Raw genomic sequence first — 24,990 nt, forward strand, 5'->3', positions numbered from 1 at the left:
TAATTAATTAATCAAAAACAATTTATTTGTTTGTGATGTCATAATAGATGTAATCGAGGCCCTATCCAATCCCATCCTGTACGTCAGTCTGATGGAACAGAGAGCCAATCAGCTGGCAGCTCTCACACAAGAAGAGGGGGCACAGGAAGTGGACGGAGAAGAGGTCAATCTGTGCCAAGATCATACTAAAGTGAAATTCAGACCATCTCATGATAAAGTTCTGCTTGGTCAGGACAGTTTCTATTATTTGTTTTGATACCAATCATCTTCCAGTAAAATCCAAAAAAAAAAAACTCCGTTATTTAAAAATGTTTATGTGCAACTGGTCTCAAATGGTTTGCTTTAATGTTATCTGTGGAACACTGACCTCAGTACAGTTTGATGCTGTGTGTTCACACTGTCTATCACAGGTGGATTACTTCACCAAAGAATCGTACGCACATTTGGGTAGTTTCAAGGCTTTCATGGGATCTTAAATGATACAGTTATTGCATTGAGTAGCAGCGTAGTAGTGCGTGTGTGTTTGTTTAAAGCTGGATTTAGTTGAAATGGGGCTGTCTGAACCGGGTCATGAGTCCAGCGAGGCTACATATTAGATTGACGGCTGGCCCACCCACTCAGAAGAGACACAAAACATTCAGGAAAAATCACACATAAATTATAGTAATCTCTTTAACTCTTTTACCGCCAGCGTTTTTTAAAAAAAAAAGTTTGCCAGCCAGCGCCAGCATTTTTCATGATTTTCACAAAAGTTTAATGCCTTCCAGAAAATGTTCTTCTTTAAATATATAAACATACAATATATCAAATGAAAGAACAGACCATCTGCTTTCAAACAAAAAAAAAAACGTTTCATCCTACCTTCAGTAATTCTTTTGTAATCAGCTTTTGAATATGGGTAGGTTTCTGCAAAAACACCACATTTTGTGCAAAAAGCAGAGATAATTCCATTTTTGTGGCGGACTTTTCATAGAGATCCCATTCAGAGCAATCTTTAAAACAGACACGGACATGCAGCAGCTTGCCATAGGGCAATACTTCCGGGTTTAAAAAGTTGTGGATAATAGCGGTATTGCGGAAAGACGGAAATACTCATCATTGGCAGGGAAGCGTTTTCTCTTGATTGACGAGATATCTCGTCAATGGCGGCGAAAGAGTTAATAATCGCTCAAATACTCATCATACAGAATAAATAACAATTTATATAGAGAGTAACATTCAAACCATTCTAAACAATTTGACTGCAATATGAAGTTAAAGTGAACTGTTTTCTGTGCACACAGAAACACACACACACTCAAATAGACACACATTTTATAAGCGCACGCAAGGAGACATCATAAGTTATCCAGAGATAATGTTGCATGTGTGTTGCTTGCTCGTGACTTGCTCCGCCCACGATATGCCTCCAGGAGCTTGTTATTTTTTAGAGGAAACTATCATTACAGCTGATCAAGATTAACATGAAATTAGCTGAAAACTGTCGCCCAGTTTCACAGACAAGGCTTAAGCCTGTAGTCCTAGACTAAAACACATGTTTAATCTCAACTGAAAATGACTAGCACTGACAGATCAATAAGACATTGCTATTGATTTGTCTCAAGACAGGCACCAGTAACGTCTTTTTTTAAGGCATGGTTATAGAAGATGCTTAAACATCTTAATTTAACTAAGACCTAGTTCTGGCTTTAGCTAAGCCTTGACTGTGAAACCAGACCTGTGTGTTATGTGACCTAGTAATTCATTGTTAAGGGTCAGGGATCGTAATACTGCAGTTGTGTTTTGCAGACATGTTTGGAGGTGTGAGCAAAAATGTGCTGTTTTTTGGGTGTGTCCTTTAAAATTAAAACGAGCTGATCTCTGTGATAAATGGCAGTGCTGTGGTTGGATCGTGCAGATTAAGGGGCGGTATTATTATAATAAGATCCCCTTCTGACATCACAAGGGGACTCAGATTTCAATGAGCTGTTTTTTCACATGCTTGCAGAGAATGGTTTACTAAAACTAAGTTACTGGGTTGATCTGTTTCACATTTTCTAGGTTGATGGAAGCACTGGGGACTCAATTATAGCACTTTAACATGGAAAAAGTCAAATGTACATGTTATGTCCGCTTTAACAGCAACACTTCATTTTTGTGTTATGCCGATCAAGAATTAATTTCAGCCGCAGGTTTCATGAACAGAGTTTTTGTAAGAGGTAACACAGATGGTACCTGGTACCTGGCAACACACTGGACTGAGATCAGATGGCCTCATGGGATATCTCTCGCTGAGCCAGCAAGCATAATCTGTTGCCAAGTGGCATGTTATAAAGCTACACAGAGATCAATCTGGATTTGACTAGTATTAGTTTAGTCATGCTGAGACTTGGTTACCATCAGTATGTTTACTCATTGTGGACAGCAGTGAAGGTATGATTGAAATGTTTTCATTTTTTAGCAGCTGAAGATATAATGTGTGTTTTGTGTGTTTATTTGGCATGTTATTAGAAGTCACAATGACTGACACCTTAAAGTATGAATCCATTATGAAAAAATATCCATTATTTTTTCATTTGTATTTACAGTCTAAAGAATACTGTAGTACACTTGCTGTTTTGAGGATGCTACCATGTCATAGTCCCAGGTCGATACTGTTATGTAGTTTGTCTTTTTAAATTGTAGCTGTCTTACATTGTGGGTTGTGTTTGGTCCAGGCAAACGAGAGACTCTCAGAGATCATGAGTGAATCTAACCCAGCAGCTGAAAATGGGCTAAACAACCACAACATCTCACCCAAATCATCTGTGGCCAGTCAGCAAAGTCCATCAGCAGGTATACGAGCACACATGCACAAATCGAGTGCTTTTCATAAAGCATGCCTATACTGTAGTGTACAGTTTAAAGACACACTATGCAGTTATTTTACCTTAATATAACAGCTTCAAAGTTGGTAAACAAAGTCTTAGTAGGGCGAATCATCCTCCTGTTAAAGCTCGGGGAGGATGCCGCTAGCAAAACCAGCAATGCAAGCTTGAGAGAACCGCCCCTGACAAATCTCGCGAGAATCACGACTTGCTTTACGGCAACGATGTCACACACGTTAGGCTTGTTCGACTTCGTGTGGCGCTGCAATAACCGACCGCCGGATGACGTCAAAGTACCGCGAGAATGATCCGAGACGGCACTTTGACGTCATCCGGCTGTCGGTTCTTGCAGCGGCGCATGAAGTCGATCAAGCCTATAACAACAACTGCACGCGTGAATTTGAGACGTGATGCTAAACGATTTAAAAGTTAAGAAAGCGCATTCAGAAAAGAATAGGAAAAGGAAAAGAGAATCTGACAGCGTTAGGAACCGGACAAGAGTCCCACTCGGTCAGGTTTTTACTCGTTGGCGTGAGCTTAAAGACAGCACTGGATGAGATGTTGATCTGGCGATCTTGTTGATGGACTAGTAAGTAAATCTCTTATTGTAAACTTGTTTGCGGTCTGTGTTGTATGTTGTTGCGCTTGCTTGTAGTATGTCATGCGATTATCATGACAACAGTTGTCAATATCTCACATAATTATCTGGACATAAATAAGTCTAGATGTTGTAAATAGTGTAAACATGCACAATTTGCAAACTATTATGATAAATAGCAATAATCATGTATAGTGACATTATAACGACCAATGATATACAATAATGCAACGTACACAATTAACTTTGTCATGGCATTTTGTAATGTTAACAAGAACAAAAATTAAATGATACAGTAGACATAGACTATAGACTGTTTACTTGTGATTTAGCTGCAATCATGTAAAAATGTAATAAGCCAGCAAACGCGGTAGGCTACTTTATTATTATAGGCCTACTCTACACTTGGAATAAACTTCTTATTATCCTATTACCATCATCTGTAGTTTAGTAGACATGCAGTAGCCTTATATTTGTGTGAAATTGTGAAACATGAACTGGTCATTATCTTCGGAGGTGTACTAGTGGGGGTGGGAAATTACGACAGTTGCGAGTATTCTCCAGCAACTCTAGGGGTCGCTGTTTGACAAAAATTCCGAAAATGCATAGAGCACCTTTAAGCTGTATTATCTCTCTGTATGTCTCTTTGTTTAGATGGGGTTAAACCTGCTGTGAAGTCTGAGGATATTGTTCAAAGTGTTTTAACAGGTACCACAAATCTCAGATGCATTTCGTGTCAATTTATGGATGACTCACTGATGTTTGTAAAGCACGCTGCGTGTGTGTGTGTGTGTGTGTGTGTGTGCGTGCGTGCGTGCGTGCATTCGTGCGTGTGTGTGACAGAAGTGGAAGCTTTGACCCTTGAGCAGTTGAAACAGCAGAAGTGTTACATCAGAGAGCAGAAGAAACTTTATAAAGACCTAAAGGATCTGATGAAGAAACACAGCAGGAAAACTAAAGATATGATCAAAGATCACGAGAGCAGACAGAAGCAGCTGCAGAGAGAATTCCTGCGACGGCGGTCCGCATCTCAGAAAGCTGCTAGACGAGACGGGAAAAACAGGTGAGATTTCCTTCCGGTCATCTGCCAAACGTATTGCTTGTGCAGTGCTTAACTAGTACAGCTAAAGAAACTCTGGCATTGAGTATTGCGACCAATTTGGCTATTCGATTCAATTCATTTTTCTATGGTTTCGGTTCAATTACGTTTCAATCCAATATCGTTTCATTATTTAGATTTCATTCAAATACATTTTTTGTAGACATGAAATTTATTTGGTGTGCTGTCACTTTACAGTTTTTTTCGATTGCTAAACGACAGTGGGCACAACTGGAGCTACATGTGCAAAACACTAACTACAGTCTGCATTACCAAAAGTCACGTGAGCACAACTCTTAATACATGACTCAAAACAGCTCAGTGCAGCCAAACACTAAACACAACCCTCACTGAGATAACACACACTGTCACTCACAACACACTGAGAGGAAAAACACTAACATCAAACACCAATACACAACATACTAACTTTTCATCTTTACAGTTTCAACAATTTCAGTGACTTCATACAAAGTAATGTTTTCTTCAAATAATTATGTAGTTATTGATTGATTTATCACATGATTTATTAATTTTTTTCTTTAAGGTAAATGAAAATTAGCAGTTTGCTTCAATAGTCTGGAGTAATTACCTGAATGACAGTAATTAGAAAAAAAGTAGAAACTAAAAGAACATACTGTAATTCAAACAAATATTTAAGGGGCTAAACAAGACACCTGCTTAGCCTTTCAGCTGATATTGCAATCAGCAGTGTTTGAAAGGCACAACGCTTAAATCAATTGTGTTTTGAATGTGTGGTTGACAGTTTTGACAGCAGTGTGTTAGCATTTGAACAAAGTGCTGTAAATCCACAGTGTTGTGCAGGTTGTGTTTAAAGTCATGGAATAAGTGTGTAAAGTTTTGAAAACTGTGTTCAAGCAATGAAAAATGAACTAGAGTTTGGTCCACATGAACTGCTGCTGTGCAGATTGTAGTTAGTGTTTTGCACATGTGACTCCAGTTGTGCCCACTGTCGTTTAGCAATTAAAAAAACTGTAAGATCTACATGCACATATCCAATATATACTGTTACACATGCATTTTCTTTCTGTGCAAATGAAAAACTTTAGGGATGGTGCCTCACTGGCCCGACCAGGCAAGTGACAGTGTTTGTGGTATTTAGTTGTAGAGAGCGGGAACATGTGTAGGGAGGGATGCATTTAAGTCATGTCAGGTATATCATATTTATGAGATGTTTAAATTCAGCCACAAAGGTGTAAATAAAAGTGAAGAATTAATAGATGCAGCGCAAGTTATTAAAGGTTGCCAGGCTTTATATTTCCAACAAAATAAGCTGTCTGTGACAGCATTGCAATGTAACAAGTGTAGCATAAAAAAAAATAAAAAGCAATGTACACTTGACACAAATACATTTTCTGTATGTAAAGTATTTGCAGTATTTTTGTGCAATTCATTTGAAGAAGGTACACCACCATATTGTGCTGAGAAAGGAACGCATCTGATATCATAAACAAAACTTACCCAGGAAGACTTGAATGCACCATCTATTTCCTCCACAGCGTCTGCAAATCAAAAGTGCTAACAAATCTGCTGTAAGTTCTAACAGTAAACATGAATGAATTTTACACATGAGTAATTATTGTAAGGTTATGTGTTGTCTTATGGGTGAATGAGACATGTGACAGGTGATTAAAAAGAGACAACGTGGCTTTAGAGAGGTACCATCTTTCCCCTTTTATTGTGTAATTTGTTATGATGCCAGCTGCTACACAACTGCCTAACCTTACTGTAAAATGAATTTTCTGTGTGTGTGTGTGTGTGTGTGTGTGTGTGTGTGTGTGTGGGTGTGTGTGTGTGAGTGAGTGAGTGCGTGCGCGTGCGTGTGTGCGTGTGTGCAGGTCTGGTTCATCTTCTCTGGACCAGCAGTTATCAGCTCTAGATGAGGAGAATACTCAGAAACTCACAGAATTGAAGGAGATGCAGCAACAGGAGCTTCTGACTCTCAGACAAGAGCAATATTACAGTGAAAAATACCTCAAACGAGAACACGTCAGACTGGTAACTCCTCACACCGAAATCAAAACTCATAGTAGAAGAGATTGCTCATGAATGTTAGATTAAAATGCCTGTGATTAGCCCTTCATCTCACTTGCTGCTTTCAGCCATCAAAGCTTCACTGTAAAGTCTCCGGCAGCATACGCTACACAACATATTGTGAGCTCAGTCGCTGTTTCGACCGCTGATGCGTATCACACCCTAAAACTGCAAGAGCTTTCTCAAAACCACAATTGCTCCATGAAGATATCTAGTACATTTCTCTATCTATCATTTGTAATATGGGTTGCTAAGGACTTCATTTGGACAACTTCAAATATTTTCCCAATATTTAGTTTTTTTGCACCCTCAGATTTTTAGATAGTTGTATCTCGACCAAATATTGTACTATCCTTACAAACCATACATCAATGGAAAGCTTTTAGATGATTTATGAATCTCGGTAACACTTTAGTATAGGGACCAATTCTCACTTTTAACTACATAGGGTCTTATTAGCTTACATATTAGCTGTTTATTAGTGCTTATAAAGGACATATTAATGCTTTGTTCTGCATGACCATATTTTACATCCCTTAACCCAATCCAATACCTAAACCTAACAGCTACAACAACTACCTTATTAGCTATTAATTAGCAGTGAATTGGGAGTTTATTGAGGCAAAAGTCATAATTAATAATCAATAAGTGTTCCCCATACTAAAGTGTTACCAAAATTAAAAACATTGACCCTTATGTTTTGTGGTCCAGGTCACATACTGTATGTGTTAGCTCCAAGTGAGATTGAAACAGGAGCTCAGCGCAGAAATATTTGTTTGCCGCATCAGCTGAACGAGAAGCATTATTTGCTCGAATGAACCGGAATGATATTTCAGCACGTTCATGAAAGACAGACAGATCTGTGCAGTCGGCCGATCTGCTGAATCAGAGCTGATTAACTGCGCGAGCTGCAGATGAGTCCAAGCGTTGATCTGCTGATCGTTAAAGCGCCGATAAACCTTAACGCTGCAGCGTGATGGTACGAATGATCTTCACCATAAGACTTTGTGTTTTTCGTGAAACGTATAGACCCCTTCACGGTTCACGTCACAGGCTGTTCCCACTGCGCATGTCGGGGTCAGAAAAGTCATTACAGCAGATTCAGTTGCGTATTATTCGGTATCGTCAAAAATGCCTACTTACGTCGTGGGCTGTGAAAATCGCACCAGGTCTTCCGTTAAGTTTTCGCGAGTCATGCAGAATCTCAAAAACAAAAAAATACAACATCTGCGTCTGCAAGCAGTTAACGTGCAGACTGGGACAATGCAAAGATCAAAGAGGCTTGTGTTTGTAGTGCTCACTTCATTTCAGGTAAGTCATCATTTTTCAGCACTGTTAGATTAAATTATAAAGCCTAAATGGTATGAACAGTTCGACCCCGTGCTGCGCGAGCACCCGATAGTCATTCAATGTTTACAAACCTTGAAGGGGTCTATAGTACGAATTCAAGGTGATGGTCTGTCTGTCTGAATTTCTGTGTTTTAAGCTCATTGATCGAAGTCACATCCAACAATGAGATCTTCAAATATCCCGTTTGAGTTTTATTAGTTTAACCTTCTAAGACCAGAGCTTTGGTTTGTCTTTTTTTTTCCGATTTCTTCTAGCTATTTTAGGGTTAGAAAGAACCGATAAATAACCAAATATTTTTCTTTGAACATTAGGCAGTGTAAATAATTATAATAATTTATTACATTTACACTATATAGCACTTTACATACAGTATGAATGGGGATTCTTCTCAACCACCACCAATGCGTAGCATCCACTTGGATGATGCGACGGCAGCCATATGGCACCAGAACGCCCACCACACACCACACCAGCTTATTAGTGGAGAGGAGACAATGAGTATGAGGGATGATTAGTAGGCCTACATGTAAATTTGTCCAGGATGCCAGAGCCCCTACTCTTTTTCAAAGGACATCCTGTGATTTTTAACGACCACAAAGAGTCAGGACCTCGGTTTAATGTCTTATCCGAAAGACAGTGCTTTTTGACAGTATAGTGTCCCTATTTCCCATCCAAGTACTTGACCAGTATCAGCCCTGCTTAGCTTCAGTGGTCGAGCTGTTTTGGGCTACAGGGTGATATGGCTGCTGGTAATTTTAATCATTCACTTTTGTGTACAACAGGTTCCAGTTACACAGAATTAAGTATTATGGTGCAAACAACAAAAAATATTATGTCCACGTATGTGGACACGCCAGGTATTAGATTGTTAAAATGTCAAATTTACAGTTGGGCAATCTCATGATTTCCTCTCACTTTCTCATGGATAATATAGATCACTTTCATAAGTTTCATAAACAATAAAATCTTGATGCCAAGATCATTGATGCTTTGTGTTTGTGTTAACATTCACTTAATGCTTACATGCTAACATTCAATGATATGGTTTATTAGGATCAACACAAGAATGTTTTTCAAAAGACTTTGTTTTTCTCTCTCTGTAGCTGCTGGAGAAACTGATGGCTGTAGCAGATGAAAGTCACACCATCCAGCTGAAGAAACTGAAAGATCTGTGTGAAAAGTGAGCAGTGCCTTCCACATCTTCCCTAAAAAAGCACATACTGTAAACGCCATTGAAGTCATACCAATGACCAATCAATTGTACATCTTTAGAGAAAATAAAGAGTTGAAGAGAAAGATGAATGAAAGACGGCAAGAGACGCTTCATGAGAAATCTCTGCTCACTGCTGAGTAAGTCATTTGAACTCACCAGTCATTCATTTTCCACTCGTCTACAAAGAAGAGAGATGTCTACTTCATGTTCATGTTTTCCAGAGAAAAGGTGGAGATGAGACGATCTCATGTGAATGAAGTAGTTCAGTCCATCAGACGGGTAAGTTAGGAATGTGTAACTGATGGGTTGCCAACTAGCTGTATAATGGTGGATTAAAATAGCTTGCTTTTATTGAACTTGGAAATGGAAAACACTTTTTCGATTTACCTGTTTCCAATTAAACGCCTACTTTCCTATTGTGCTGTTGATGCCACAATCCATCAGACTATTTTAGCTAAAATTCATTAGTCACAAATTAGACAGATGACAACATCCCTTAACAACCATAAACAACCAAACCAAACCAAATGAAACTCTAACCCTAATCTAGTTTTGTGTTCAGTTTTTACATTTAATTATGTTGGTATTTGATGTAAAATCTGGGTCGTGATGCAAAGTACAAGATGTATTTAGTGAGTTCACAAGTGAAAGTAGGCCTGCTTGTTTTTCAGCTGGAAGATGCACAAACCAAAAGACTAGAGCGACTTCAGGAAAGCCATAAAGATATTAAACAACAGATCCTGGATGAGAAGCCAAAGGTATTGCAAACTTTGTTAAAACACACACACACACACACACATTATCTAATCGGATATTTCTAACCCTAAAACGCACACAAACTCATCGTCTTATATGATATCTAAAGCAGACACGAGTGCAGGAGTGTTTGTGTGTCCTTACTCTCATTGTTATTTTAGCAGGACGACTCACAGGAAGTTGATGGTAAGTGTGACTGAATCCCGGCATTCCATTAACCACAAATATTCATCTGACACAGCTGTTGTATTTCCTGAAATGAACCCCAACTCTGTCCTGTAAATCACACACAGCTTCAACTGCGTTTTTACTTTCTTTACACCACGGGCCTGTTGTTGAATGCTTTATTCTGATTGGTTGAGAAATGTTTCATGGGTTTTCAACACACACCTGATCTGTAAAATGTCTTAAATGAACCACCAGAGCAATGTTTGTGGTAACTGTGGTGTAAGAGGAATAATTGATTCCGGTCCTTTGAATGATTTGAAAATAAGGCCCACCCGCTGGGTGTCCCGTCGTCAATTATTCCTTACTTACAGTTTTTTTCGATTGCTAAACGACAGTGAGCACAACTCTAAACACATGACTCAAAACAGCTCCGTGCAGCCAAACACTAAACACAACCCTCACTGAGATAACACACACTGTCACTCACAACACACTGAGAGGAAAAACACTAACACCAAACACCAATACACAAAATACTAACTTTATATCTTTACAGTTTTAACAATTTCAGTGATGTCACACCATGTTTTCTTTAAAGAATGATTTATTTATTGATTTATCACATTATTTTATTTAGAACATCATAATTTTTTAAGGTAAATGAAAATTAGCAGTTTGCTTCAGTTGTCTGTAGTAATTTACGGAATTACAGTAATGAGAAAAAAAGGTAGAAACTTAAAGTACATGAAAGGTAATATTTTATATATATGAAATATATATATGAAATTGGAATTTATATTTATATGAAATTGCAATCAGCAGTGTTTGAAAGGCACAAGGCTGAAATCTTTTCTGTTTTGAATGTGTGGTTCACAGTTTTGACAGCAGTGTGTTAGCATTTGAACAAAGTGCTGTAAATCCACAGTGATGTCCAGTTTGTGTTTAAAGTCATGGGATAAGTGTGTAGAGTTTTGAATATTGTGTTTAAACAATGAAAAACCAACTAGAGTTTGGTCCACATGAACTGCTGCTGTGCAGACTGTAGTTAGAGTTTTGCACATGTGACTCCAGTTGTGCCCACTGGCGTTTAGCAATCGAAAAAAACTGTAATTCACATAAAAGTCTTCATTTGGTTCATTTGTTTTATAATAACTCTGCAGTTAGCCAATGTCTGAAGGAAAGGGAATTTTATTAGCTTTAACAAGAGTTTGTGTTTTACAGTTTTTTACTATTGCTTACACACAAAATCTTTTCGTGTCACACAATTTTTGAAACCTCTCACTCAAAGTGCAAAACTACATGCCAAATCTTCAAAACCATAAGCTATTTCTCAGCCTTTGACTCAGTTTTCATTGCATAAAACCCTTTTGTCAAAACACTACACACAATTCTCTACCTTAAATACAAAGATCTATGAGGAAGTCACTTGCTTTCCTTTTCCAAATACAACCAATCAAAATGTTACACTTTTTCACCAGGTCACACAGACACACTCCTCACATGTGCAAACACTAATTGGTTAACTGATCACTAACCAATCACTGCTTTACTTTACAGTAGTATAGATAGGCCTATAAATAGGTCAAATGTCAGATTAACGGTTTTGTCAATCTGCACCCCACCCCCCCTGCCAATTTCTGGACCGGGACCACACACACAATTTACTGTATTCTACTGTAAAGAATATATTTTTGGTTTACATGTTTATATGCTAATGTATACTACAGTAATGTTTGGACTAATACATATGTTCTGTTTCTACATTGCATTGGTGTTTTCAGTGTACTTGTTACCCCTCTCAACAGATTACTTTCACTGTAGAACATTGTATTGAAATGTAGATATAAGCACATGAAAGACTAAAGAGCTTTAGATTTAGAACAGCAGTGTTTACATGCTATATCCAAAAATGTATTATTGTGAAAGAAGTGTTTGCCATTTGATGCAAATGCTTTATTCTGACACGTGTTTGTGGCATATTGAATGCAGTGTTGCATTTTGAAGGAGATATGTGCTATTTTGCATTTTGTGTGTGCAGTTTTGAGAATTGTGTGTAGAGTTTTAAAAAAAGGAGACTTAGTTTTGAAAACGTGTGTAAGTGATTGGTAAAACCTGTAAGATTTTCTCAACAAGCATATTTTTATAATGTTGCGGTTTCCCGGACAGGGATTAGACTAGTCCTAGACTAAAATAAATGTAAGAGCTGTCCAAACTGAAAACAACTTGTACTGACATATCTTAAAATACATCAGTGACCTTTGTAATGTTTTTAGTAAGGCATATTTGTTACAGTTTTTTTCGATTGCTAAACGCCAATGGGCACAACTGGCAAACATGTGCAAAACTCTAACTACAGTCTGCACAGCAGCAGTTCATGTGGACCAAACTCTAGTTGGTTTTTCATTGCTTGAACACAGTTTTCAAAACTCTACACACTTATCCCATGACTTTAACCACAACCTGCACAACACTGTGGATTTACAGCACTTTGTTCAAATGCTAACACACTGCTGTCAAAACTGTCAACCACACATTCAAAACACAATTAATTTAAGCGTTGTGCCTTTCAAACACTGCTGATTGCAATTTCATATAAATATATAAATATAATTATATATAGTATAAATATTACGTAATAAATTTATATATATATATATATATATATATATATATATATTTATACCACGGGTCTGTTGAATGCTGCATTCTGATTGGCTGAGAAATGTTCTATGGGTGTTGATTATTTTTCTGTAAACCGCACACCTAATTTTTTAAATGTCTTAAAAATAGGCACCAGAGCAATGTTTGTGGTAACCGTGGTATAAGCGGAATAATTGACTCCGGTCCTTTGAATTATTTGAAAATAATGCACACCTGCGGTGTAACGGCACTCCGCTTCGCGTCGTGCCGCATTACCACCTTGGTGTGCATTATTTTCTTATAATTCAGTGGCCCGTCGTCAATTATTCCTTACATATATATATATATATATATATATATAAATAGATATAGGTAGAGCTCAAAAAGACTAATTTTGGAAATGGAACAAGGAAGACGGGTTCATGGAGGGAGAAGGGTGGCATGTAGTGGCCTGATGCTAGAGAGAGGCACGATTAGCTCCTCAGTTATTTGTTTGAATTACAGTATGTACTTTTAGTTTCTACCTTTTTTTCTCATTACTGTAATTCCATAAATTACTCCAGACTATTGAAGCAAACTGCTAATTTTCATTTACCTTAAAGAATTATGTTCTAAAAAAAATTTATAAATCATGTGATAAATCAATAAATAAATATATCATTATTTGAAGAAAACATTACTTTGTATGAAGTCACTGAAATTGTTGAAAATGTAAAGATGAAAGTTATTATTTTGTGTATTGGTGTTTGATGTTAGTGTTTTTCCTTTCAGTGTGTTGTAAGTGACAGTGTGTGTTATCTCAGTGAGGGTTGTGTTTAGTGTTTGACTGCACTGAGCTGTTTTGAGTCATGTGTTAAAGCTCACGTAACACACGCTGTTTCTGCATTTCTGATATCAATCTGGAGTACCTATAGAGTAGTATGACATCCTTTATATCTCTGAAGAGTCTTTAGTTTAATCAGATTTATAAAAGAAATATTAGCTTTAACAAATCTTTCCGATAACATACGAAAAAATGAAGAAGGAGGAGTGGCGTGATAAGCTGTTAGCAAGCTCTAGCGTCTCCCGCTGACTGACGGCTGGGCGGGGTTTTCCGGGGGAAGTTTTCCGGCGGAAGCCCATATAAAGAAGTGATACGTATCGAAAACCCCTGAAACGTCAGTTAGAACCGTAATCGAAAAAAATTAGCCGAAACTTGTACGAACCCTGGCAAAGTGCATTCGGCACAGAAATACTCTGAAACACGCCCAACTGCATTTTTGACACTTTGCCTACGTTTAGCATGAGGAAACAACTCTATAACTGTGTTAATAAGTCAGAATGCTTGAAATACCATTAAACCTCCCCTTTAAGAGTTGTGCTCACGTGACTTTTGGTAGCGCAGACTGTAGTTAGTGTTTTGCACATGTAGCTCCAGTTGTGCCCACTGTCGTTTAGCAATCGAAAAAAACTGTAAAACAAGTTATATTTCATAATTAAACTAAGGCCTAGTCCTGGTTTAAGCTAATCCCTGTCCGGGAAACCACCCCAATGACTCTGTACTCTTCAACAGCTACATTTATAATAAATAAATAACCAAACAAATAAAATAACAGAGTATAAGTGGACTATAAACAAAGCAAATTCCCAACACAAGATTTGTTTGGTGGCAGTCAGATGTGTGGAGTGTTGGAAATGGGAAGCTTGTGAGATTTCAGGACAGTTGCTGTCTCATCATTTTCACAGTTTCATTATAACCGTCATCTCATGCTTGCTTTTTATCATCCGTACTAAGTTTTTGTGTCACGTTACATGTGCTTTATAATCATAAATAATAATAAACTTACAAGCATAAAAGGGTCAATGATAAATGTTGTACCCATACTGACAAACTTATAATAAGAGTCTATGAGTCGACACATTCACTCAACCAGTAACTTCTGCTTCTTGATTTAAATGGACGTTTTGTGTGTGTGTGTGTGTGTGTGTGTGTGTGTGTGTGTGTGTGTGTGTGTGTGTGTGTGTGTGTGTGTGTGTGTGTGTCTCCACAAAGATAAGAATACCAGTGTTTTTGTGACCTTGTGGGGACATTTTGATGTCCCCATGAGGAAACAAGCTTACAAATCAAGCAGAATGATGTTTATTGAAAATGTGAAGTAGTAGAAGTGTTTCTGTGATGGTTGGGGTTAGGGACTGGGGAAGGATACTGGAATGATGGTTTGAAAGTGAAAAGTAAATCCTATTTTTGCAGGGTATAGTGATTCGTGACAAAAATAATGTGCCGACAACAACACATTTCATTTAGGGCAGAAAAGTAACCGACTGAGGCACAGCGTGAGACGTTCACTGTAGTAGCACTAGAGGGCATCATAACACATGATGTGATGTCATTCTGCCATTAAGAAAACATGTGATGTGTGCTTCAGGTTAGCTGTTTATAATTTATTGCACACAGTGTAAAGTCATTTTCATCTTCATTACTTTTATTTACTTGTTTTCCAGTAAAATTATCTAAACGTCCAGAATAAATATACAAATCTTTTTATTTATTATGTGAAATGTTTTGATACTAGAACAGCTTGCACATGCTGCTGGAACATAATTAAGTTTTTTATTGTGATGTGTGATCTAGATTATATTTTTTATCTAGATTTTTTTCCCACAGAAATATGTGTTTTGGGTCATTTTTAGAAACTATCCCATGATTATGAAACACATTCCGGTCAAACCAAACACATCTGACACCATTAATAATAATAATAATTGCATAATAATGTCCACATGATGTGAATGGACAGGTCGTGAGTTTATTTGTTTGGACCCCACGTGACGTCTGCCGTGAGCTTGGCAGAAACTGCGGTCTGAAGCAACCAGGGCAATATCTGCCCCCATGAAATGAGAGTGAGTCCTGACCTATTTTTAGGCTTAGATCAGGCAGTAATGGACAGCTATAAGCATCTCTGGGTCTTCAGAGACCTCTGCAGAATGATCTCTGGTTTTAGCTGATGAGGATGAGAGAGATTGAGCTTGCCAACTGATAGTTTAGCACTGGGGGCGTGAGATGGTGCCGTAATTTTATAGTATTTATACTGTAAAAGAAATGAATTCTGTGTAATTAAAGGGACACTCCACTTGTTTGAAAATATTTCCCTAGAGTTAAACATTTGATTTTTATCGTTTTGGAATCCATTCAATCAATCTGGCGCTAGCACTTTTAGCATAGCTTAGCATAATCCATTGAATCTGATTAGACCATTAGCATCGTGCTAAAAAATAACAAAAGAGTTTCAGTATTTTTCCTGTTTGGAACTTGACTCTTCTGTAGTTGCATTGTGTGCTAGGACTGACAGAATATTAAAAGTTGTGATTTTCTAGGCAGATATGGCTATAATCTATACTCTCAAAGTGGTGTAATAATCAACATGACTACAGCAGGCGCAATGATATGACACAGCGCCCGAAAATAGTCCCCTGCTATTGACAAAGACCAAAGGGGGAAAAAAAGTGGAGTGTCCCTTTAAACCTCAGAAAAATAAGGCAGCTAACCTAACAGCACTACATTGTATCATTGAATATGTTTTGTTTTGTTTGATTCAAATCAAAGTTTGAGATTGATTTGTCATGAAGCGATGCCTTCTACACAGTTTGAGAGCCACTGGTTTAGCACGACAGATGTCACGTGCACATGCATAAAGTTTCAGTGATTTATTGTGGGTTATATGTAATGAGTTCACATGTGTTAAAGGAGCTTCTTGAAACACAAAACAGACGTGTTACATAAATCATCATTTTCATCATCGGCAAGACTCTGTGGTTCATGTCAGCAGTAAAGTGAACATCTTTATATAAATAATCAGATGTTTCATTTGCATTACAGAAGATTTATGCTGCTGTTCTTAAACTTTACCCTTCATCTGGATTACTGTGTGGCTTCAGTGATTTGATTCTCTGTGTTTACAACACTGCAAAAAAATAATGGAATGAGAAAATAAACTTGAATTAAATACTTAATACTTAATTCAAGTTTATTCTTCTTAGACTTAATATCTCACGTCAGTTTGCTTCTCACATAAAAGTACAAAAGAGATGAGTACAGAGATGTTCTTTTAGAATATAATGTTTTCAAGGTCTTTGTAAGAGTTGAAACCGGCTCTTATCAGTGACAGCAGGACCGTTTCTTTTGTGAGTGTACACAGATCATCAGAATCGTTTCTCTTTATAAAAAGCGTGTTGATGTTGGACCCCCCCTCCCCCCAGGCTGCAGGCCGCACAGTAAATGGTCGTATGACTTCACAAACAGGAGCGGTGTGCCGTTGCCATGGCAACACTCATCCTACCCCTTTAACCCCATAATGCCCGGCGCTGGAGTACAAGCAGAAAGGTTTCTCTTGTGCTATATGAGCGTGCAATGGCAGAAAATATGTGTGACACTAGAATGACCTTTAAACTGAAGTTCTGTGATAATATCTGATGTTACGAACATCACATAGCCAGAAACAAAAGATCTCACTACAATGTTTTCAGAAACATGATACACCCTGACAATTGGATGATCTCCTTTATATATTATTGCTACTGTAAATGAATCTTTATAGTGGTTTATAGTTAGTGGAGTAGATATGAGGCGTCACACACGGGGTAAACCGGATCAGACCCGGTCCGGCAGAGCACATCAGATCCAACATCTCTGACGCTTTTCTTCTGTTTGATGTCTGCTGCTCTTCATTAATAATTCACACACAATCCTACTGATTCTCACCAGGGGAAAGATTGTCAACATGGTCTATAAAAACCAGAGGAGCTCTAACACAGCCCGCGTTTGTGTCCCGGCTGGTTTGATAGGGCATTGCTATTGCTATGAGTATTGTAGTTGCTTTCGGTAATGCTTGTAACTCTTTCTTTAAATCAATCAATAGCTACAATAGTAATCTGGACTTTGTTATAGATAATTAATGAAATCAAATGTTTTTGTTGGTTTAGTTTGGTCATAACGGTGTGTGTAATGTGATCTTTTTTGCTAAAGTAAGTGAATTCATTTGCTGCCGAATCTAGATTTCAGACGCCTCACATCCCTCGATGGCAGCCCAGAATTAGGACAGATGTTGAAGAAGGTCTCTCGCACAGAGTATTTTAAGAGACTGTAGAAATGGACGTGAGTGAGTTTTGTTGACACGTGACACATTTAAAGAGTCTCTCGTCGGAGAAGGTCAAACTTTCATCTCTGAAGGTCTCTTTTGATGAGTTAATTTGGTGCTGTTTTGCCTCCGTGGGGCAGCCCGCTCGCTGACTTCAACGCTCAACGTTAAAGAAAAAGACCGTTTCCAGCTCTTGTTGTCCAAGAAATATTTACTTCGGTTTTATGACACAAGACGTGTCAGCGTTTCCATAGTAATGAGTATGAGTATGTTAAAGTATTTGAAGTAACGCTGCAGATAGTGAATATATCTGTGACCATGACCAGCAGGGCTGCAGTTTTAGTGACAAGAAACTAATCACAAATAAAGCAAAATGATTAAAAAAAAATACTGCATTAAAGTCTTGCTAGGTGTGACCAACAGGTATTTATCACAGATCATTATCGCCATGATCCATTCACTTGTAAATATCTATGATTTGTGTAATTAGAATAATGTCTCTTTAGCCAACCAGAACAATTCATTTTAGTTTTATTTTAGAGGTTTTATGGTCCTTGATGGGACTTGACACACATAGTTACATACAGTAATCTGTTGTTGTGTGCAGACATTATGTGTAAATAGTTTTTCTCCTATTGTGTGTGTCACTATAAAAATAGCAGCATAGGAGTCAAGGTGTGTAAATGATAACAGAAGTTATATTTGTGGCTTAATCATTTCTTTATTACTCGTAAAATTGTTATTAGACAGACATTGGCCATTGGGTTCATGTATCCAGGTTATGAGTTTGACAGTGATCTCTCATCTCCATACTCGTGTAGCTGTCATTTCTGCAGCTCGGATGATAAAAACCTGTCCGGTTGTCCCGGGTCATAAAGATCATGGCGTCAAAGGCAGTCTCCAGCGCTCACACCATACATTGATGCCGTCTAGATTGGGCGAATTTCAGGTTCTTTGTGTCCTGGCCAGCAGGGGGACAGCAGATGTCTTTCCTCTAAGTAGGTCGGGCTTTGTGCAGCGCGCCAGTCCCACGTCGCCTGTGACCATCTGCTCGTGTCATGCAGATGACTGAAATCTGAATTTCTTTTAGGTGACCTTTCAGACAGAAACACCTGTGGAGAAGATAGATGTTACACCTGAGGTTCGGCATCACGAGCAGCACAATGAAAAAATGTGCAGTTTATTTTTGATTCCAGCCTCCTTTAGTACCTGTTTGTCTTAATCAAATATTTAAACTGGGTGGGTTTCATGGATGAAATTATGTTTGGAAATCATAATCTTGCACATAATTCATCTTTGGTGCTTTCTTTAATTACAGTGCTCCCATGAGAGCGAACAGGGTAGTTAACAAGTCACATAAGCATTGAAGCAATTATTGGGTCAGAATGAATAGAAATCTGACATCTTTAATCACTAGGGGAGTCTGTGCCTGGGAGAAAAACACATGGAGTACATCATGGCTTCATCTGAGGGAGGTGAGGTAGAAAAGATGACATGACATTGCACTAACATAAAAACATTAACCTCATGAAACAGTCCATGTGCTATTCGTGTCGTTTCAGCCAATAACAGAGCAGGTCTCGTGTGGAGAGAAACCTGCATATACTTGATGCATGCTTTTAAAAGAGAATTTCCCATCTTAACAATTGTGATGCCCAAAGTCAAATCTGAAGGGGAAACTGTTAAAAAAACTTGCTTTACTGTCTTTTGTCATTTCCCTTAAAGTGATTTTGTGTGATTTCATTGACAGCTTCACAACGAGCTGGAGAAGGAATATCAAGACAAGTTTCTGAGACTTCCGATGGAAATCCAAGAATTCCTGCAAGATTCTGCTGCCTATGAAGGCAAGTCAAGTAAAGACAGTGACTGGAATTATCTTCCCATTCCCAGAATGACAGAAAACCTGAACCGTGTGTGTGTGACGGGCGATTACGCAGAGGAGAAAGGGTTGGACACCTCACTTTGAGTATGAAGTTTGTAAATAGATTTTGTATTTTTTTATGCTTTTAGATTATCAAGACACTGTTGTGCACCTTTAAAGGGGCTGTATGTAGGCTTTTGAATAATAATATACTATAAAATATATTTATAGATATTTAGGAAACTTTGAATTTAGGAATAGGTGTTTTTTAAAGCAATGTCAGTTTTAAAATGCGTCTTTTATGACTGAATGTGTGTTTTTGTTTTGGTCTGTGTGATCCCGTCCACTGCCAGTATACACAACAGTGTATTGCAATGAGACCGCAGTAGCCCATAAATGTGACCTCCGATGGATGCATCCTCTGAAATGAGTCACAGATCCACACAAGCCAGTTTGTCATTTGCAGACAACAATGAACATTGCAAATGTAAAAATGATAAACGTACGCTTTCCTGTATGTGTCTGGAAACCCAAGAGGGGGCAGAGAAAAAAAACCCGTCTCCAATATTAGAATTTAGACGGCAGTATATTGAGTTCAGCCGTTAGAAGTCAATGTTACAGCTCCTTTCATATCATGAAATATTGATTAAAGTCATACAGTTAATTTGTGTACTTAAACAGTACTAAACAGCGGTTTTTGAAACTGGACTTTGTTTAGATCAACTTTATTACTTAATGTACACTTCTTTTAAATGAAGTGTTAGGACTTAAGAACAGCATGTTCAGAGTTTTATTAACTTTGTAAGATGAAAGACTTGAAAATAGAGCAGATTATGACAGGAAATTCTCGTTTGTATTTGGAGCAAATAGATGTTGTGAGATGATAATGATGTGTGTCAATATATGTTTAGAGTCACTATAAGTAATCCATTGGTTGTTTGAATAGTGCAAATAGTGTAAGAACGCTGGCAAAACATTCATCTGTTCAACTGAACTCCTTGACTCTGTCTTAACCAATGGCATGAGTTTGGTGTGGGGGCATCTGTTTTGACTTGTGTTTGGAACATCATTATGTTAACATTTGTCAGTTTGCTGTTTCACAAACTAGACTTTACAGTTTAAAGTTGCACACTGAAAAAGCTGGGTTGTTGTTTTGTTAATTTCTTAAATAAGGGCTATAGATGCTTTTAGCAGTAACAACATAAACAAACAGCTTTTGTGGACTAAAAGTAACTTCCGGTAGACTTCCACACAGAATCAATAACAACAGAGCTTTTACTGTAGTTTATTTCTGATAACAAGGGAAATAAAAGTCAATTACCTTTGTTTATTTAACGTGTACAGTGAGCTGTTATTGTGTAAAATGAATATATACAATGTTAACTACAGTACAGGTCCTTGAATTCTTGCCTGGCTGCCAAACCTTTCCAACAAGTTGTTGTTTTAAATGTACCTTTAAATGTGTTTACCAATCATAGAAGTCGATTACTATGTGTGTTTATGATGCATCATGTAAGATGTTAAGTAGGGTTAAGATGGTGTCTTCCCTGTAATAACCTGGTATCACGTTACTAAGATGCTCTGTAACATGTTTATCTTGTTTATCATTACAACAAACACCACAAATGCATCACTGTGTAAACCTGTTGGTCTAATATAAGGGAAAGATTTTATTTTCTGGCTGTGATTTTGTTCTTCAGGAAAATGTGACATTTTTAATTCAGTTCATCATTTTTTTCTGCTTCTTGGACCTGATGCAGATGTGTATGCTGTAAATAATCTTAAGAAAAATACAAATAAAATCTGCTTCAAGTTTCAAAAATGACTGTGGGTAAAAATTAAATGTCCTCAAATATGCCACCTGATTTTTCAGGCTAATTTCTGTTTTGCTTTGTAGTGTTCAGTATGTTTGTTTTAGTGTATAATATGTTTTAGTGTTAAGTTGCTAATTTTTGTTTTTGAATGTGTGAAATTAATTTTGACCCTAGAAAAGAATTCATTATATCAGATGTATTTTTTTTCAAAGGACTTAAAATTATGCTTAGCTGGCTCATCTAATGCTCAAAGTTTTCATCTGTACCCGTAGTGTATATGTGAACCATAGTTAATTCCCATTAGAAGTAAATGATAGAGCTATATTTTTTTCACAATGATATAATTTGAATTGAAACATTGACTAAAAGGGAAACGAAACAGCCTTCAATGACTTTAATCATGTTCTTTTAAATTCACCCATAACAGAGAATGTGTAGTATCTGTGTTACACGTAAGCCGGCGTTTCTCATCCTCTCTCTCTGGAAACAATATATCTGTGATGTGATGTGATGTATAGATAGATGCTCAGCGCCTGTTTCCTGCATGCTGATCTTCTAGGAAGTCCATGAGAAATGTACAAAGTGAACCCAATGATAAGATTATTGATCAAAGGTTTCTCTTGCATATCTCGAGACATGTTGTTGTTGTTTTTAAGTTATCTTTTATTAAGTAGCAAGTTATTGGCATACATTAAGCGTCTCGAGATTCTCAAACTGAATGCCGCATGTAGGCTACAGAGGCTTTTTCCTGGGAGTCCTCTCACCTGTGACCTCTGAGAATAACACTTGCTCACTTCACTGTTTCAATCTTGATGTTGATCATTAATTAGACACAGACACTCAACCGTCTACAATTCAAGAATTACATATGCAGTATTACAACAAACACAACCACATTCATTTGTTCATTTAAAAACTACATGAGATAGATAGATAGATAGATAGATAGATAGATAGATAGATAGATAGATAGATAGATAGATAGATAGATAGATAGATAGATAGATAGATAGATAGATAGATAGATAGATAGATAGATAGATAGATAGATAGATAGATAGATAGATAGATAGATAGATAGATAGATAGATCAGGGTGTGTGTAGAAGAGAGAGAGAGAGAGAGAGAGTTGTAAATTTGGAGAGTGAAGACACACATCATCATCATCATCCTCCTCATTCTGTCTCTGGTTTCTCCTCCTCCTGCATGCATTCAGTCCAGTCCAGTGCGATGGCTGCGCGTGCACGCATGAATGTCCGGCTGCAACCATGATTCGCCTGTAAGCATCTCTCTCTCTCTCTCTCTCTCTCTCGTGAGGATGTTCATTTGCTGCTGCTGCTGCTGATGGTGGTGGATATGAGATGGCGATCAAAGGTGAGAGTGTCGCGCGCTACCCTTGCTTGTTTCTGTAGAGTTTTGAGGGCAGATGTGTTTGTTGTGTCGCGGTAAATAACAGTGTGTTGTATAAATGTCCTGTTAGCTTTCAGGCTAGCCGGCTAACACTGGAGCGATCGGAGCTCGAGCTACATGCAACAAACATCTCGATACTTTCTGCAGCTGTGTGCATTTCCTGCAGCAGATCTGCAGTTTTCATGCATGCTCTTGTTTATGCTCGCTCTCTGTTTTTAAAAAGCTGTTAAAGACGTTTAGAGGATACAGTGTGTTGTTGAAAGAAAGTTATTACATGCTGAAATGTAAATGATTGTCTGTGCAGTTTAGAGAACGTCATTCAGATCACATCATGTATATAATTAACTGTGACATTAATATAGTGCATTACGTCATTGAATGAAAATCTACATTGTACAAAGCAACTAAAGTGCATTGTTTCAGTGTGTGTGTGTTCTTGGGATCGAACCCTTGACCTTTAGCGCTGATAACGCAATGCACTACCGGTTGAGCTACAGCAACACTTTATACATAACGTAGTGTTTATGTAGAAATACATACAGAGCTCGTAAACGTGTACAGTTCATCTGTTGTTGTTTGTGCTAATGCAGTTGTATTCTTCTCAAAACCAAATGCATTGGTCTGAAAAATAAAACTCAGACTTAGATGTTAAGATAAGAGAATATCTTTAATAACATATCTGCCCGTCAGTGTCATTAGTTTATTTGGGTCATCATTGATTCTATCACCCTATTGTTATAGTTTAAGAAATAGAATAGGGTGAAGGTGTAAGTGGTTTCTTTGAGGATGTTTCAACTTTAGGGTTAGTAATTGAATTGACCGTATTTACTTTGTGATGATGATGGTTGGTGGATCCGCCGCGTGCCACCTGTTCACGTAAACGCCCAGCTGCAGTGTTTGTTCACTCATAAACAATATGACATGTTTGTATTTCGTGCTCTCACTTCACTGGAAAGAGCTTGAGGATATTTCTCATAGACTGGAAGTTCTCAGCACTTCAGATGACCTTGAATAAATGAAGTCATCATCGCAGGAGCTGAGATGTTTAGCAGCAGGTAAAGATGATCAGATTCTGCAGATGTGTTCGTTTGAAACGGACTGGTTTGTTGCATGTGATGTGACCATATTTTATTTGAGTTGTCTCTGCATTAAAATAGTGATAGCTTGTTGTGTGTTTAAACTCTTGACGTGTCCTGATCAGTGAGGGTTAGAGGAGATCTGAAAGAGGGTTTAACTCTGCTAGAGAAGGGATTATAAGTTTTGTGCTGCATGATGTGTGAGGATCTTCGTTGAGCAACAACAAACAAATCAACACAGTACTGTAAATACTTTGTGTGTATGAAAACATATAAAGCCATATCTGCCATCAGCTGTTGTTTACAAATGTGACCCTGTCTGTAAATTTCCAGCTAAAGTCATTTCTTTCTTGTGATTTGCTGTTCTGTTCTCTACATAAAATGGAAGAAAGATTGAGTGAGAATCTTAACTGTGATATCTTTTATATTGAGAATGAGTAAAGTCATGTCAAAGATCAATGTGAAATCATAATAAATATGTTTGCGTTTTTAGTCACTGTAAAAAATCTGAAGATGGCTGTGACACATGCATTTGTTTTATCATATAAACAGATACAACAAAATGGCATGTTCAGATGGTTTTACAAAAGTTTTAAGTTTTAAGTCTTTTATGTGCTGTCAATCGTGTCAATTTCATCATGTCAGTTTTCTGAGTTTAATTCTGCTTGTGTTTACAGGAAAGATGTCGCTTCTCGCTCTCTGCTGAACTGGTGAGTTTCATTTCAGTCTGGTTTTTACTCTTCAATTCTCTACATTTTAATTAGTTACACCAAATTTGGATTTCTTTAGCTTAGTTGAAGCTAGTAAGTCGAGGTCATTAGCTGGTCACTTATTTACATTTATGCATTCAGAAAATGCTTTTATGTAAAGCTACTTACAATGCATGCAAGCTATTCGTGTTGTGTGTTCCCTAAAGATCGAAGTACCCGTGATGAAGTCGTGTGAAAGTGCTATACAGATACGTCTGAGTGGAATTCAATTGAATGTTCCT

General features: G+C 37.6%; 2 protein-coding genes across 2 annotated transcripts in view; both read left to right on the plus strand.

Annotated features, from left to right (window-relative positions):
* The window catches only part of plcb1l (phospholipase C beta 1-like), a 115,516-nt gene extending 93,994 nt beyond the window's left edge, over positions 1–21,522 (plus strand). Inside the window, exons 24-33 of the mRNA XM_055185507.2 lie at positions 48–190; positions 2,697–2,814; positions 4,099–4,152; positions 4,288–4,507; positions 6,403–6,562; positions 9,052–9,128; positions 9,221–9,298; positions 9,383–9,440; positions 9,833–9,919; positions 19,590–21,522. Of these exons, the coding sequence (XP_055041482.2) occupies positions 48–190; positions 2,697–2,814; positions 4,099–4,152; positions 4,288–4,507; positions 6,403–6,562; positions 9,052–9,128; positions 9,221–9,298; positions 9,383–9,440; positions 9,833–9,919; positions 19,590–19,805 (1,211 nt within the window). The 3' untranslated portion in view covers positions 19,806–21,522. The remainder of the gene's footprint in view (positions 1–47; positions 191–2,696; positions 2,815–4,098; positions 4,153–4,287; positions 4,508–6,402; positions 6,563–9,051; positions 9,129–9,220; positions 9,299–9,382; positions 9,441–9,832; positions 9,920–19,589) is intronic.
* A 1,247-nt stretch (positions 21,523–22,769) lies between these two features.
* Positions 22,770–24,990, plus strand: part of LOC129429047 (1-phosphatidylinositol 4,5-bisphosphate phosphodiesterase beta-4) — a 44,564-nt gene continuing 42,343 nt past the window's right edge. Inside the window, exons 1-2 of the mRNA XM_073856407.1 lie at positions 22,770–22,887; positions 24,677–24,709. The gene's annotated coding sequence lies outside the window, so the exon portion shown is untranslated. The remainder of the gene's footprint in view (positions 22,888–24,676; positions 24,710–24,990) is intronic.

Source organism: Misgurnus anguillicaudatus, chromosome 18, assembly GCF_027580225.2.
Source record: "Misgurnus anguillicaudatus chromosome 18, ASM2758022v2, whole genome shotgun sequence".
Taxonomy (NCBI): Eukaryota; Metazoa; Chordata; class Actinopteri; order Cypriniformes; family Cobitidae; genus Misgurnus; species Misgurnus anguillicaudatus.